This window comes from Palaemon carinicauda, chromosome 42 (assembly GCF_036898095.1).
Source record: "Palaemon carinicauda isolate YSFRI2023 chromosome 42, ASM3689809v2, whole genome shotgun sequence".
NCBI classification, from domain to species: domain Eukaryota; kingdom Metazoa; phylum Arthropoda; class Malacostraca; order Decapoda; family Palaemonidae; genus Palaemon; species Palaemon carinicauda.
The window spans coordinates 22,631,156-22,648,679 of record NC_090766.1 but is presented as its reverse complement, the minus strand read 5'-3'; the positions used below and the strand labels follow the sequence as shown (position 1 = coordinate 22,648,679).

The following is a 17,524-nucleotide window of genomic DNA, read 5'->3' as shown; positions in this document are numbered from 1 at the left end:
ATCCCCTTCCCTCCAGCAGGGATCGCTAACACTGCGTCAGTCAGCCGCCAGCCTTGGTTTGGTTCCCTGATGAAAGCGGTTGTGCAGGTTATGAAGCCAGCCCTCGCTGATCTGGGACTAAAACCAAAGGCTCCCTCGCCCCCGCTGAAGAGAAGGAGAGGAGTGGATTTCACGGTAACTTCTCCCAGGGTTAAGCTGGCTCCCAAGAGGTCCGTCGAGAAGGCCCCCTTCCCCTTTGCAGGCGTTTTCTCCTTCTCCTGCGGACGAACCTTTCCCTTCCTCGGGAGAATCCAGTGAGGTGAGGCACTCTCCCATGGCACCAATGGGAGGAACCCCACCTCAGGGAAGAGAAACGTCTCGCGTAGGAGGGACCTTCCAGACCTCTTTGCTGGAGTCCTAAATCCCTCCCAGGAGGGAGCCCAAGGACTCAAAGACGATACCCAAGTCATTGTCGAGGTTTCGTCCAGAGCCAACCTTTCCCCGGGAGAACGTCTGTGTGTCCCCCCATGAAGAGCCAATGAGGACAGGAGACTTAGCTGCCAGTCCACAAGGAGGAGAGCAGCGCGATTCAGAGCACGCCTTCTGGCAGGTCCTTAATCTAATGAGGCAACTCAATAGTTTTAAGGACCCCGAGACCGCCCCTCGCGAAGGCAAGTATACGGTCATGGACTAGGTTTATGGTATTCAGAAGCCTCCCAAGACCAGTGCCCTGCCCTGGTCCCAGGGGGTGAAGAGTGCCAGGGACAAGGTCGAGGGCCAGCTTTCCGAGCTCGCCTCCTCCAGCCGTTCTTCTGCCGGGAACAAGCTCCTCCCACCTCCTCGCGTTCAGCAGAGGAGGTACTTCGAGATCATGGAGGAGTCTTGTTTAGCTCTTCCCCTCCACCACTCCGTGGAAGAGCTCACCAGGGGTCTCTTTCTAGAGAAACTCAATGCCCGGCAGGTGACATTCTCAGCGTCGGAGATCCTGAGCCAAGAGAAAGTCGCGAAGTGTGCCATGCAGGCCACTTCGTGGCTGGATGTCTGGCTGGGGTCTCTGGGCATCCTATTGCGCTCTGAGGACTTGTCCAAGGAGAGCAATAGGAAGGCCCCGGAGACCTTCCTCTTCTCGGGCACGCGCTCCATCGAGTTTTTAGCTCACCAGGTCACTAACCTGTGGGCTAACTCGATTCTTAAGCGACGTGATGCGGTGATTGAGAGGTTCTACCCGAAGGTCCCCGCTATGGATGTCAACAAGCACAGACATTCCTCCATCCTTGGAGGAAACCTGTTTGAGCCCAAGGATGTAGAACGGACAGGTGAGAGGTGGAGGAAGACGAGTCATGATTCGCTCCTCCAGAAGGACCTTACATCTCGGCCCTACAAACCTCCAGCTCCTCAACAGCAACAGCAGCCTCGCAGGACACTGAAGCAGGCTCCGGCAGCTAAGACCAAGGTGTCTAAACCGCAGCCCTTTCCTGTCAAAGACAAGAAAGGCGGAAAGTCCTCCAGGGGAGGCAGAAATCCCAGAAGGAGCGGCCGAGGCCACAAACGCTAGGAGTGGCAATCCCCCTGTGTGTCCACCTGTAGGGGGATGCCTGCAAAGTTGCGTGCTCAGGTGGCAGCAACACGGGGCCGATTCCTGGACGGTCTCTGTGATCGGACAAGGATATCGCGTCCCGTTCATATCATCTCAACCTCCCCTGACAGCGAATCCAGTGTCGTTGAGCTCCTATGCCATGGGATCGGCAAAGGAGCTAGCCCTTCGGGCAGAAGTCGAGACCACGCTCAAGAAGGATGCTCTCCAGGAGGTCGTAGACGGCTCCCCAGGCTTCTTCAGTCGACTCTTTCTTGTAAAGAAGGCGTCTGGAGGCTGGAGACCCGTCATCGACCTCTCGGCCCTGAACAGGTTTGTCAAGCAAACTTCGTTCAGCATGGAGACAGCAGACACGGTCAGACTTGCAGTGAGACCGCAAGACTTCATGTGCACACTGGATCTGAAGGACGTGTACTTCCAGATCCCAATCCATCCGTCTTCCAGGAAGTACCTAAGATTCAGCCTAGACAACAAGATCTACCAGTTCAAGGTGCTGTGTTTCGGTCTCTCCACAGCACCTCAGGTGTTCACCAGTGTTCACACTGATATCTTCGTGGGCGCACAGGAACGGCATCCATTTCCTCCATTATCTGGACGACTGGCTGATCCTGGCAGACTCGGAGTCGACCCGTCTTCGACACCGAGACAGGCTTCTGGGAATTTGCCAAGATCTAGGGATCATGGTAAATCTCGAGAAGTCCTCTCTGCTCCCAACACAACGACTGGTATATCTAAGCATGATATTAGACACCAATCTCCACAAAGCCTTTCCATCAGACGACAGGATAGCAAGGCTGAGGAGGGTTGCAAAGCCTTTCCTCAGTCGAGAAGACCTTCCAGCCCAATCTTGGTTACGTCTCTTAGGTCACCTAGCCTCCTTGGCCCGTCTAGTTCCCAACGGCCGCCTCAGGATGAGATCTCTGCAGTGGCGGCTCAAGTCCCGGTGGGATCAAGGCATCGATTCCCCGGACTCTCTGGTCTCAATAGGACTTGCGGAACGGACGGACCTGCGATGGTGGCTGACCGACGACAACCTTCGAAAGGGAGTGGATCTTCTCGTCCTTCCCCCGGATTTGATGCTGTGGGGGGCCCACGTTCTGAACCAGAGGGCCTCAGGCCTATGGTCAGAATCAGAAAAGTACCCCCACATCAACCTGCTAGAGATGAAGGCCGTTTTTCTGGCCCTTCAACAGTTCCAACAGATCCTGGCGGGCCACTCCGTGGTAGTGTTGAGCGACAACACCACAGTAGTGGCTTATATCAACAAGCAGGGAGGTACCTTTTCACAACAGCTATCCCATCTTGCAGTAGAGATACTTAGATGGACCGAAGTCCACTCAATACGTCTATCAGCTCGCTTCATTCCTGGCAAAAGGAATGTGCTCGCCGACAGTCTGAGCAGAGCTTCGCAGATAGTGAGTACCGAGTGATCTTTGGATCCTCAAGTAGCCAACAAAGTCCTGACTTTGTGGGGTTCCCTGACAGTGGACCTGTTCGCGACAGCCTTGAATTTCAAGCTGCCGCTGTACTGCTCCCCAGTCCCGGACCCCAAGGCACTCTGGCAAGATGCCTTCCAACAACGGTGGGACAACATCGACGTCTACGCCTTTCCACCGTTCTGTCTGATGTGAAGGGTGCTCAACAAGACCAGACTATCGGTCAACCTGTCAATGACCTTAATAGCTCCGCTATGGTATCATGCAGAGTGGTTCCCGGACCTTCTGCAGCTCCTGACGGAACCCCCAAGAGAGGTTCCCCCACAACACGAGCTACTCAGTGAGTGAGATAGCCATGTCGTCCTGATGGACCCGCCCTCCTTTCTAGAAAAGGAGTATGCATATGTAACAAATCCCCACTCGAAACTACTCTTATCTGTAGCCATCCATGCTTAATTGCAACAAGGAATGAGTTGCTCAGTAGTAGTACGGGAAAGGGGATCCACCGGGTAACCTTGATGACGGCTCCCCTTCATTTTCGCCACTTCCCCCTCAGAGCAAAAACTCTATTCGAGGTGAAGATTGCTATGTGTCATATCAAGAATTTACTCTCGCCAGGAGTTAGAGTTCTGGAGACCTATGGTAATTTCTCTGGGAGTATCACTGTAGCTACATATCCTCAAGAAAGCTGCCTAAAGGAACCTTCCATCAGGATGACATGGCTATCTCACCCAAAAATAGATTTTTCGCTTTGCTCAAAATCCGTTTTATAGTACTGTATTATAAAATGTTCAGAACAATTTTCGTCTTGTAATTATAATTATCTCTTCAATTTAATAAGCGTTCAAGCACAGTAAATTTTTAGGTAAGGTGATAGCCGCAATGAGTATTCAGGTTAAACTTGGGGAAGTGGATATATTCTATGGTCATTTTACTGTAGGTTTATTCATTATCTTCACTACTGTACAGTGCAGTTTTTAAAGTCATCCTGACTGTCTGCAGATACATCTGATGAATTAGATAAGTGTCATTTCACCAGTTACAGTGATACCTCTACATACGATCTTAATTAGTTCCAGAAACTGCTTCGTATTTTAAAGCGATCGTATGTTGGAGCAAATATTCCCATAAGAATACATGGTAATTTATTTAATTCGTTCCTCTGCCTAAAAACCCATAATAAATCCTTGATAAATGGCTACACATAATTAAACATTACATTAATACAATACCTGTATAATGAATACATATTACATACCAAAAAAAAGAATAATAATAATGAAATAATAAATAAAAAAGGAGTTTTAATGTAACACTTTACCTTAGCGACAGGCCAGCGCAGGTGTAGGGACTGCTAGGCAGGAGGAGACGGAAGATCAGCGAGGAGGTAGGGACGGTGACTTTGTATGATAACGTGTACGATAACTTACACTAACTTACACTACTACATGAACTTTAACTTAACTTAGCTTATTTTTTTTTTTTCATTTTTATAATTTTATATTTTTTTTTACATTTTTTCTTTTCTTATTTTTAATTTTCATCACTTTCACTCGATTTGGTCTTCCTTTTCTTTGCTTCACTTTCTTTCTTTTCATCATGATCACTAGACCGTTTTAAAGATTTTTTAAAGAAACTATCGAGTGAAAGTTCCTTGGTATGGCTTTTGAGGATTTTTCTAAAATGCGTTAAGCAAACACCATCGAACTGCGCAACAACACGGCAAACCTGAAGTTTCTGTGGGTGATGCTTGTCGATGAAATCAACGTGTTGATGATATGCCAACATCTGTTTTATTTCCGCCGTACCTAAGATTTGGCCTACCTCCTCGATCTCCTCCGACTCACTCAACTGCGCTTGGAACTCATCATGCTGCATGGCTTGCAGCTCCTTGAGTTCCTCGGTGGTGAGCTCTTCATGATGCTCATCAACGAGTTTGGTGATGTCATCTTCATCCACCTCCAGACCCATGGACTTGCCAAGGGATACAATCTCTTCGACGTCTTCCTCGGCGGCAACCACAGGTTCATTCTCGGGGCCAAAACCTTCGAAATCTCTGGAAGCAACAGCATCAGGCCAAAGCTTCTTCCAAGCGGAATTCAGGGTCCGACGAGTTACTCCCTCCTAAGCCTGATCAATGATCTTTAAGCAGTGCACGATATTAAAGTGGCTCCTCCAAAATTCACGCAAAGTTAAGTTGGTGCTTTGCATGACATTAAAGCACTGCTTAAATAAGTGCTTGGTGTACAGCTTCGTGCTTTAAATGCCCTAGGGTTTTCGGAATGGTAAACCAATAACGGCTTTATTTTGCAGTCCCCGCTGGCGTTGGCACAAAGCGCAAGAGTCAACCGATCCTTCATTGGCTTATGTCCAGGCATTTTCTTCTCTTCGGTGGTAATGTACGTTCGACTAGGCATCTTTTTCCAAAACAGACCGGTTTCATCACAGTTGAACACCTGCTGCTCTACGTAACCTTCCTCCGCCACGATGCTTTCGAACTTTTTAACAAAGTCTTTAGCAGCCTTGGTGTCCAAACTCGAAGCTTCTCCATGACGAACAACTGAATGAATCCCGGTCCGTTTCCTAAATTTCTCGAACCAACCTCGAGACGCCTTGAATTCCTCTGTCGTAAGATCGGCTGAACTCTCCCCCTCATCACCTTGAGAGCGCGCCACCTTCAAGTCACTGTAGATAGCGCTGGCCTTCTCACAAATGATTGTTTCCGTGATCGTATCACCAACAGTCTCTTTGTCTTTGATCCATATTAACAAAAGTCGTTCCATCTCTTCAAGGGTAGGGCTACGACGTTTGGAAATAATCGTGATCCCCTTCGAAGGTTTCACTGATTTAATGGCTGACTTCTGTTTTATGATCGTCGAGATCGTAGACATATTCCTGCCATATTGTTTAGCCAGATCGCTAACATGTACACCTCGCTCATGCTTTTCTATTATTTCTTGCTTTAATTCTAATGAAAGCATAGACTTCCTCTTTTTCTCACCACTACTACTACTTCCTGAACCGAAACTAAGCTTTTTAGGACCCATGATTACGGAACACAGAAAACAACATGTGAAAAGGGAAGATAAAAAACTGTTAAAACTGAGCGAATAGAGGACAACCACACGATGCGCACGAGATGAGAGGACTGATCAAGGTGATGCTCGATTGGCGTCTCTCCGATGTGCTGCCGTCTAGCGGCGTCAACAACAAACGACGCTGGACACTTTCGAGAAAATTCCACGGGTACGCGTATTGTTTACTTCGTATGTTGGAGCAACACTTCGGGTGTCGAGACAGAAATTTGTTCGAATTTTACTTCGTATGTTGGAAAATTCGTATGCTAGGACATTTGTATGTAGAGCTTCCACTGTAATAATGTAGGTTGTTATTGTATGAAGAACTATGATGCTTTTTCTTTCAAAATTTGAACTTGATGATTCCAAAATTAAGCCTTCTTTCATTTCCATTAATGGCTAAGCACCTGTATAGCAATGAACATGTTTTATAAGGCAAATATTTTTTTATTAGCCTACCATTTGTATGGTGTCATATATCCCTTTAAAAATTATAGTAATTTCTTGATTTTGTTTCTCAAATAGTCCACTACAAAGGTAATAAATTGTCAGTCATCATCCTTATTAACACTTTCTTGTATAGTTTTATACAGGAAATATGTAGCGTTCTCATTTCTCTTGAATTCCCATCTTCTCATAGTGGTCCATAGATTTTCAGTTAGTTATCATTCCTGTGAATCCCCAGGTAAACCAAAATGTTCTGTTCAGTCAAATACCTGCCTTTATGCCACAAGATAGCTCTACAAATATATCTTCCCCAGTAGATTTTTACTTGTACATTTTTTTAATTAATGAAATTTAGAGTAGGCCTTATATGCCTTAAATTAAAGTACATTTTAATGTGCCTCAGATTTTGTGTTCCAAAATTACTAAGGTCACCGTATTTTTTTCTTTCACTACAGATTACAGGTTCAGTGCCAGTACTTCCAGAACCAGTTTCCAACACGCATAGAAGAAAGAAGTATTGTTGCGCATGTGGAAGAAGCGGCCATTATGGCTTTGAGTGTAGGACTGCTGCTCATTCCAAATATTCATATATTATTCAGGGACAGTCAGTCACCAGTTACAGCTCCCCTGTTTTAGAAGTTGATGGAAAACTGGTTATTAATCTGGAAGGTGTAAGTATTAGGTTAACCTTTGTTTTCATACATAATCATTGACCTTTGTTGTCTATGGGTTTTTATGGAGTACATATACAACAAACAAACAAACGAATAAACAAACAAACAAACAAACAAACAAACAAACAAAAAACAAACAATTTAACAAACAAACAAACAAAGTGTTGTTCTGGAGATTGGCATAGGGACGGTCTAATTATGAGTTGCTCTAAATTTATTGAGTTTCAATAAATTATTTTATCTTGTAAAGGATAAGTTTCATTTTAGAAGATTAAAAATTGTCAAAATTTTACAATTTTCCAAAATTGGCATTTAGTCTGTTTTAACTTAAAGCTGTCATTTTAGACAAAGTACCTACTCTTATTTCATTTCCATATTAAAATAATAGTTTGTACAGTTTATTTCAGACATCACTTGACCAAGATTTTTTCCTAGAAGGCTTTTAACCCATGAATAAAACTCCTTTACCTTAGTTTAATGTATAAATAACTTATCTTATAGCATGGTAGCTTTAATAAATTTTGCCTCTTTAAAAGAAATTTTTCAATATTTAACTTAGCCGGTGATTATATAGCTGCAACTCTGTTACCCGACAGACAACTCTACGGTAAAAACTCGCCAGCGATCGCTACACAGGTTGCGGGTGTGCCCAACAGCGCCATCTGTCGTCCAGATACCCAGTACTCAATGTAAACAAAGACTCGATTTTCTCTCTGTCGAGCTATCGACAAGACGTACTTACTCGCTGTTGCTAAACTGGAGTTTTTTCACAACTAATTGGTGAAGTACTTTATTCTAGTTTTGAGCTTTCGCTATGCAGGTGTTTTATCTTCATCTTAAATCTTGAACTCGCTTTGGATAGATTTAATTATGGTGACAAAGAGAGTATGGACTTTCTTTCACTTTTAAATGGCCGACCCTTCCCTTAGACGGAAGTGTGTTTAGGCTTTTAGTATTATCTTATCACGTTATAGATTTTCCTCTATATATTTTATATCTCTCCGCCTTTATTAGGCCTCTTCGATTAACTTTCCATTTATTATAAACATATAAAAATAAATTTTAATGTTTTGTTTATATGCGACTTTTCCTGAGAGTAGGCGGTCCTAACTTGGAAACCGAAGTTAATCAACGTTGAGCCCTTTATATCGTAAGTAGCTTTTAAAGAGCTAAGGATTTAAAACTTTTTAAATGTAATATTTTATGAAAGAATTTCTTTGATAGTCTTCGTACTGTTTTCAAAGATGAACTAACGTTTAGTTTTTTTTATGCTACGCAGTTGTTGACGTTCAGGACGTTCAACATGCGCTCTATCGTTACGATAGAGAGAGAGTGTATCACGGTTTCACTTTGCAGTAAGAGTAAATCGATTCTGACGTTTTGTTCATTCTTTCTTAGCTTAAATGTTTTAAATTCTATTTTAAAGGAACTTTTTATTTGAAAAACCTTTCAGTTTTTTCCTTTAGTCAAATAACATGTTTTTTTTGACGAAATATAATTGGGCTCTTCTCTTAGGTGCGAAATCAAGAGAGAAAGAGAGAGAGAGATAGAGACGGAGGGAGAGAGAGGAGAGAAAACGTTCCGTTCAAGCGGGTAACGTTGTTCTCGAGTTACTCTCGTCCCTAGTCGCTGTACGGGGAGGAAGGATAAAACGTTTTTAGTTTTTTATTCTCGTCCCCAGGCTATGTGCGGTGAGAGATTGAAAACGTAGTTATATGAACTAGTGTTTAGTCTCTTTCCCAGCCACTGATTTTTTTATCTTAAATTGTTTTCTGTTTTTTGCTGGTATTAATGAGCTTGCATTATACGACTGATTTCGCAATTACTACCTTTTGATGAAGGGTAGAATTGCGTGTTTCAGGTAGAAATCAGTAAAAGTTTCGATTTCAGTGAAATAAGTGCAAAACAGAAAATCGAAGTGATAAAGTGATATGCGCAAAGTGTTACAGTGTTGCGTCCGAGGGTTCGTCTGTTCGTGCCTGTCGTTCACCTAGTCCGGGACCTCTTGCATGCTCCCAAGCCCAGGGGAGAAGTAATGTCAAACGACTTATGGGTTCGAGAGGCCTTGATCAACGAACAGACGTTTTCCCTCTATGGTATCGGGTGTATCTTACCAAGATCTCCCCTACCATAAGACGAGAGAGACGTTGTTTCTCCTCGTCATCCGAAGGCTTTTCGCATAAGAAACCTGTCACAAGGTTTCGAAGCCCTTAAGCGAAAGTCAGTCCTTTCAGGACAGGTCCAACGTCCTGGTTACAACCATTAGGACAGTTCTGACCCTATGCAGTCATCGGATAACTGCTCGCCGCCTAACAAAAGCGTAACACAGACTCCGAGAGTCTTTTTTTGTTGGCAAAGTGTTGCGGTCACAAGACGTTACCCTCGTCTCTTACCACAACCATTTCCGTTGATCCTTAATGGGTTGTATGGCAAGACATGCAGTATATGCTTGCCTCCCTTATGGAAGACTATTCTGCCGATTAGTCCGTTGAGTCTAGCCGTTTATCTCATCGATATCCTGGCTTTCAGCCAACCTAACGTTCCTTTGTGCTTACTGTTGACGTTGGCGTAGCTTAGTCACGTCAGTCAGGTTGTTGAGAACCACACTCGATGCGGTCTCGTGTGGTTTTTTCAGCCGCATTTGGACGTTAGGCCACTTGCTGATGCTCCTGTTGACGTTCAAGACGTTCACTAACAATCGGAGTTGACTTGTTTTGACGTTGTGCGTCAACCTCCGCATTCTAGAGTTGTTTTGACTGCTCAGTCTAGGCAGTCAAAGCAGTCTCGAGTGGACGCTGTGCGTCCTCACGCACCTGTTGTGGTTGACAGTTCAGTTGTTGACAGTTCACAGACTGTCAAGTAGTTACATGACGTTGCGTTCTGGTCCGTTACTCATGCACCAGTGAGTGTGGACTCTGCTTGTAAAGCATTGCCACCACGGTAGGTCTCTCCCTTGCTTGAGACTCAGCTTTTATCGGACAAGGTTCCTGTAGATGAGGAAGTTGCTGTTCCCCCTCCTACTGATATTCCCTTGAGGACTCTGTCAGATGGAGAGGAGCCTAAAGCTGCTTAGGCCCCTATGGACTTTAATTAAATCATGATGATTTTTTTAAGGATCTTTGTCCGGATCTTTTTGTAACTGCTGCTCCTCGTTCGCCTAAACGTCAGAGCTTACACTAGGCCTAGCTACTTCGAAGCCGTTGTTTTTAAGCTAGTGCTCTCTCGCTCTCCTAGAGAGCTTTACGTTGGCTAGGCGACTGGTTTTTCACCAGGAGGAGTTTGGGGGATACAGCCTTTGCTTTCCCTTCTTTTAAACTGGTTTATAGAGCGAGAGTCTGATATGACAGGAGAGAAGTTCTCGGCTTGGGAGTTCATGCCTCTGCCCAAATAGACTTCTCAATTCTCGTAGACTCTCCCTGGCGCCTGGCCAGGAGACGCTCCAAGTTTTTTACAGGTCAACTTCACAGCTGTTTTCGAGCCTTTGAAGTTTTGCTGTACAATTATGTCATGCATAACAAGGCTTTCAGGGATGGTAAGCGGTACCTCCTCAGTCGCTAACCCCGTCTGTTGCCGCACCTGCTCCCGTAGACCCTACTGGGCTTTGCTGCAAGACATGCAGTCCAAGCTTGCGTCCTTGATAGAGGACTTTAATGCGGAGAAGGTTGCTACCGAACCTTCTGGCCAACAACCTTCCAACCGGTCGGTTGTGCGCCCTGTTGACGCTGAGGTAACCTACTCGCGTCTGGCAGTTGAGGTGGTTCCTCCACCGATGCGACCCAGTGTGGGTTGCCAGCCGCACGTTGACGTTAAGCGACGCTCGGAGGTGGTTGTTGACGTTCAGGACGTTCAACAACCAGCAGAGGTGACTTGTTTTGACGCAGTGCGTCAACCTCAGCAACCCGGTAGGGTGTTGACTGCACAACCCAGACGGTCTAGACAGTCTCGGGTTGACGCTGTGCTTCCTCGCGCACCCATGGTTGTTGACAGTTCACAGACTGTGCAGCAGTTCCATGATGTTGCGTCCGGCTCCGTCACGCATGCACCAGTGCGACCGGACTCAGCGAGCCAGACGTTGCCCACTCCGTTGTCGTTTCCTCATCAGTTTTCGGATGAGGAACCCTCTGATGAGGACGTTGCTGAACAACAAGACGATCAGCCCCCAGAATAGATCAAGCCCTGCTATCCATCCAGAAGATGCTGAAGAAGGAACGCTGCTCAGTCAGGCTGTGGATGAGTCTGGTAGGGACGCTGTCATCCGTGGAACAATTTGTGTCACTAGGAAGACTACACCTCCGTCCTCTTCAATACCATCTAGCTTTTCACTGGAAAAAGGACAAGACGCTAGAAGCGGTCTCGATCCCGGTTTCCGGAAAGATAAAGTCTTGTCTGACTTGGTGGAAGGACAATATCAACCTAAGAGAGGGTCTTCCCCTGGCTGTTCAGACTCCCAACCACGTTCTCTTCTCGGACGCATCGGACGTGGGCTGGGGCGCGACACTAGACGGTCGGGAATGCTCAGGACTGTGGAACTCGAGTCAGAGGAGCATGCATATCAACTGCAAGGAGCTGTTGGCAGTACATCTGGCCTTGAAAAGCTTCAAGTCTCTCCTTCGAGGCAAAGTGGTGGAAGTTAACTCGGACATCACCACGGCCTTGGCGTACATCTCCAAACAAGGAGGTACCCACTCACTGACGTTGTACGAGATCGCAAGGGACCTGCTCATCTGGTCAAAAGGTCAAGACATCTCCCTAGTAACGAGGTTCATCCAAGGCGACTTGAACGTCATAGCAGATTGTCTCAGTCGGAAAGGGCAAGTAATTCCAACCGAATGGACCCTCCACAAGGATGTGTGCAAGAGACTTTGGGCCACTTGGGGTAAAACCATCCATAGATCTCTTTGCAACCTCGCTGACCAAGAGGCTTCCAATCTATTGCTCTCCAGTCCCGGACCCAGCAGCAATACATATAGATGCTTTCCTCCTAGATTGGTCACATCTGGATCTCTACGCATTCCCACCGTTCAAGATTGTCAACAAGGTACTGCAGAAGTTCGCCTCTCACGAAGGGACAAGGTTGACGTTAGTTGCTTCCCTCTGGCCCGCGAGAGAATGGTTCACCGAGATACTTCGATGGTTAGTAGACGTTCCCAGTAGTCTTCCTCTAAGGGTAGACCTTCTACGTCAGCCACACGTAAAGAAGGTACTCCAAAGCCTCCACGCTCTTCGTCTGACTGCCTTCAGACTATCGAAAGACTCTCGAGAGCTAGAGGCTTTTCGAAGGAAGCAGCCAGTGCGATTGCTAGAGCAAGGAGAGCATCCACCATTAGAGTCTACCAATCGAAGTGGGAAGTCTTCCGAGACTGGTGCAAGTCAGTTTCTGTATCCTCGACCAGTACCTCTGTAGCTCAAATAGCTGTTTTTCTCTTATACCTGAGAAAAGGACGTTCCCTATCAGCTCCCACTATCAAGGGCTACAGAAGCATGTTGGCATCGGTCTTCCGGCATAGAGGCTTAGATCTTTCCAAAAATAAAGATCTGCAAGACCTCCTTAAGTCTTTAGAGACCACCAAGGAGCGTCGTTTGGCTACCCCTGGATGGAATTTAGACGTGGTACTAAGATTCTTCATGTCAGACAGGTTTGAGCCGTTACTATCAGCCTCCCTGAAAGATCTCACTCTTAAGACTCTTTTCCTGGTATGCTTAGCCTCGGCTAAAAGAGTCAGTGAGATTCATGCCTTCAGCAAGAACATCGGATTTTCGTCAGAAAAAGCCACTTGTTCGCTACAACTTGGTTTTCTAGCCAAAAATGAGCTGGCTTCTCGGCCTTGGCCTAAATCTTTCGATATCCCCAGCTTATCGGAGATCGTAGGCAATGAACTAGAAAGAGTCTTATGCCCTGTTAGAGCTCTTAAGTTCTATTTAAAGCGTACTAAACCTTTACAAGACCAATCTGAAGCTTTATGGTGTTCAGTTAAGAAACCATCCTTGCCTATGTCAAAGAATGCTTGGTCAGACTTTATCAGATTGTTAATACGAGAAGCTCATTCACATCTGAGTGAGGAAGACCGAACTTTGCTTAAGGTGAAGACGCACGAAGTTAGAGCTGTAACAACTTCCGTGGCCTTTAAGCAAAATATATCTCTGCAAAGTATAATGGACGCAACCTATTGGAGAAGCAAGTCAGTGTTCGCGTCATTTTACTTGAAAGATGTCCAGTCTCTTTACAAGAACTGCTACACACTGGGACCATTCGTAGCAGCGAGTGCAGTAGTGGGTGAGGGCTCAACCACTACAATTCCCTAATTCCTTATCCTTTTAATCTGTCTCTTGAAATGTTGTTTTTTTATGGGTTGTCCGGAAGGCTAAGAAGCCTTTCGCATCCTGGTTGATTTGGCGGGTGGTCAAAGTCATTTCTTGAGAGCGCCTAGATTAGGGGTTTTGATGAGGTCCTGTTGTATGGGTTGCAACCCTTGATACTTCAGATCCTAGGGGTCGATCAGCATCCTAAGAGGATCGCGAGGCTCCGTAAAGAAGACGTACTTAAAAGGCAGAGTAATTGTTCAAGTCGACTTCCTTACCAGGTACCTATTTATTTTGTTTTTGTTATTTTGATAACTTCTAAAATGAAATAAAAACTCTTAGCTCATAAAAGTGTAAACATATATTGCTGGTCTCTACCCACCCCCCTGGGTGTGAATCAGCTATATAATCACCGGCTAAGTTAAATATTGAAAAATGTTATTTTGATAATAAAATAAATTTTTGAATATACTTACCCGGTGATTATAAATTAAAGGACCCTCCCTTCCTCCCCAATAGAGACGCAGTGGGACGAGGAGAAAATTGAGTCTTTGTTTACATTGAGTACTGGGTATCTGGACGACAGATGGTGGTGTTGGGCACACCCGCAACCTGTGTAGCGATCGCTGGCGAGTTTTTACCGTAGAGTTGTCTGTCGGGCAACAGAGTTGCAGCTATATAATCACCGGGTAAGTATATTCAAAAATTTATTTTATTATCAAAATAACATTTTTATCATTTTATGGTCCTGTCTCATGACTGACCCTCAAATCGGTCTTGAAAAAATTTCGTTGTCTTCTATTCCCCTCCCTTGGAGTAAAGACCTCATATTATAAGAGGAAATTTATTACTTTAGAGTTGATATTGATATTGTTCCTCATTACAGTTTTACACAAATATTTTATGATAAGATTTAAAGAAAAAATATTTTAAACATTCAGAGCCTCTTAATTGTTTTCTGGGTGATTGCCAGACTGGGGTTCAAGTCCGGCTCAAACTCATTAGTTCCTTTGGTTGCTGTAACCTTACCATCCTTTTGAGGTAAGGATGGGGAGTTTGGGGGAGCCCATAGGTCTATCTGCTGAGTCATCAGCAGCCATTGCCTGGCCCTCCTTGGTCTTTGCTTGGGTACTGATTATATATATATATATATATATATATATATATATGTGTGTGTGTGTGTGTGTGTGTGGTCAGTCTCTAGGGTATTGTCCTGCTTGATAGGGCAATGTTACTGTCCCTTGCGTCTGCCATTCATGATCATTCTCTAAACCTTTAATGTCTTTGATCTGTATGATACAAGGTGTGGTCAGTCATATCACAGTATATTACAGTATTAATTTTCAATTGAGTGATGGCTGGAGGTTGGAAGGAAGAGACAACAAAACTACCTGAGGAAGAGTCGTGTGTTCCATTACTCTTTTGTTATATTTTACTGCACATTATCATGGTATTATAACTTTACTGCACAGTATACTTGTATTTTTATACTGGACAGTATGATGTTGTTCTTTAAAGTGATGTACCTTCACATACCGTAAATAGGCTTTAGACCACAGTTAGAAAGGAGGATATTGTTGTTGGTATGAAATTTAATTGCTGTGCTTTATTTTTATTACTACGTATTATAGTGCCATAGTGTATTAATTACATACAGTTTTAGTACTTTGGGTATATTTACCAGAACTAATGTATAAGCATAATGTTTTAAACATCCTTAGAGTTAATGTCCCTAGACTTTGGGGTTTCCTGTTATCTGTAGAGTTCCATATCCATGGCATAACTCGAATGCAATACCCACAGACAAGGAGAAATAGTTTTGTTACTTTTTTCTAACTATTTATTCAAAACATGATTTCTAAGGTTGAAAAGATTCTTTTCTCGATGGCTAGAATTCGTGGAAAATTTTGTGTTTAGTAATATAAGTACATACATACATATACCAAAGGCACTTCCCCCAATTTTGGACATCAACAAATGAAACAAAACAAAAAAGGGGACCTCTACTCTCTACGTTCCTCCAGCCTAACCAGGGACTCAACCGAGTTCAGCTGGTACTGCTAGGGTGCCACAGCCCAACCTCCCACATTATCCACCACAGATGAAGCTTCATAAAGTAAATAAATTTTAATCTACATGAGAAAATTTTCGTTTGGTTGTCAATTTTTATTATTTCGGCATAGCTTACATAAGCTTAAACTGTGAATTCTTCATTGTTCCGTAACCGAAATACAAACCACGCTATTTACAAAGGGTTATTACTTTTAGCGTAGCTGAAATGGCGAGCCATTAGAATTTAACGAGGGTGTATTACCCCCGCGCTAGTTAGCGGGGGGGTAGGGGAGTGGTAGCTAGCTACCCCTCCTCCCCCTCACACACAGGTGAATACTCACTTTCACTTTTGGCTCGGACTGTGACAGACGTCTCTGTCTTGGTCCTCGCTTGGCAGCCATTGTCTGTTTTGTCTTTACTTAATCGCTTACTTTTCTTTTACTCAATATATATGTAAACATGTTTTCATGTTTGTATATATATTTGAGTATAGAAATAAGTAAGTTTCCTTTTCAGATGTGTGTGTGTAGTGTACGATATCTACGTGGAGGCCTCGGCAGTTAGGCCACCACGGCCTAATTTTATGGGTTGCGATCGAGTTTGACTTCGGTCTTTCTCTCTCTCTCTCTCTTGAGGTCGTTCACCCTTTTACTATGTTTTACTACGCCCTTGTAGCTTCCTTCCCGTGTGGGTGGGGTTGCTACGCCGTACATTTTGTCTCAATTAGTTTATGAATCTAATTGTAGTTGTTAATTTTTCAGCTTGTAGAACGATTCCTTTCGGGGTTTTCGTTTTTTTCTTTAGTGTTCATTCTTTTTTTTTAAATTACATAACTACATAGTTACATAATTATAATTGTTATAATTCTGTTTTGGTTACAGCTCTCCTTCCGCGAGTGTAAGTGGTTGTGAGGGCACGTGCCTGTTGTGTAATTCTTGTTCCTTTTCCTCGGGATTCCTCTTCGGAGCCTTCCCGGGGGAATGAATGTGTACTAATATTATTTGTTTTATTTTTTTACAGTTACCGATCTAGTTCGTTTCTGTAATATAGCAACGGTGTGAGCTGTCTGGTTGAGTCCTGGGGATTCGGCTGTTGCTGCCTCCCCCCTTGTATTGTCGTCAGGGGCGTGTCTCCTTCTACTGGTAGTACTCCCGTGTCGACGGACAGCTCTCCAGTTCATTTTAGAACAGTCAGGAGGCTTGCCTCCTTGGGCGGATAACTTTCCTTCCGAGGGAAGTTTTTTCCTGTCCAGGCTTGAGCTTTTCCTCTTTTGGGGGGTTCTTCTCTTGCCTTTTTTTCGTGCGACTATGCTCTTGGTGCTGAGCGGTCGCACCTGCAGTTTCGCTCAAGGGGCTGGGCAACTGCAGGGGCTCCTCTTCGGAGGATTGCCCCTTTTAGGTCACTGGCTGACCAGTCTCTTCCACGAAGTGTTTCTCTGTCGTTCGCGAGAGAGTACACTCATAGAGACTCCTCTTCGGAGGTTTCTTCTGTTGCTGTTGCTGTTGGCCTCCCTCGCCGTAAGGCCCTCCGTCCGCCTCGTCGTAAGGGCCTCTCATCTCCCTATAAGGGTGCTTGAGGCGCCTTTTTGAATCTCCGTTTGCAGCCTACAACTTCTTTTTCTCGATCTTCCGTCTTGGTGCAGATGGACAGCAGTCTAATCTCGTCTCCCGACGGGCAACGGTCTTCCCGACGGACAACGGTCTTCCCGACGGACAGCGGTCTTCCGACGGACATCAGTCTCCCGGCGGACAACGATCCCTTCGGGGCAAAGGGTTGCCCCCACGGGGGTTCTTCCCTTGCGTGTCAGGGTTTCCCTGCGCGCCCTTCTGTTCGTCAGCGCTCTCCTGTTCGTCAGCGCTTTCAAGATGATCTTCCCTGCGGTTCCTGTTACGTGCCCTGTGCGCCCACGTTCGCCCTCGCGATCTAGAACTTCGGTTCAGGTCGGGGTCAAGGACTCTTCTTTGC

General features: G+C 44.9%; 1 protein-coding gene across 2 annotated transcripts in view; it reads left to right on the top strand.

Annotated features, from left to right (window-relative positions):
* Positions 1–17,524, top strand: part of LOC137632996 (uncharacterized) — a 113,238-nt gene that overhangs the window by 61,231 nt on the left and 34,483 nt on the right. For both annotated transcript variants that reach the window (XM_068365164.1, XM_068365163.1), the window contains exon 5: positions 6,989–7,204. In XM_068365164.1, coding sequence (XP_068221265.1) covers positions 6,989–7,204 — 216 coding nt within the window. The remainder of the gene's footprint in view (positions 1–6,988; positions 7,205–17,524) is intronic.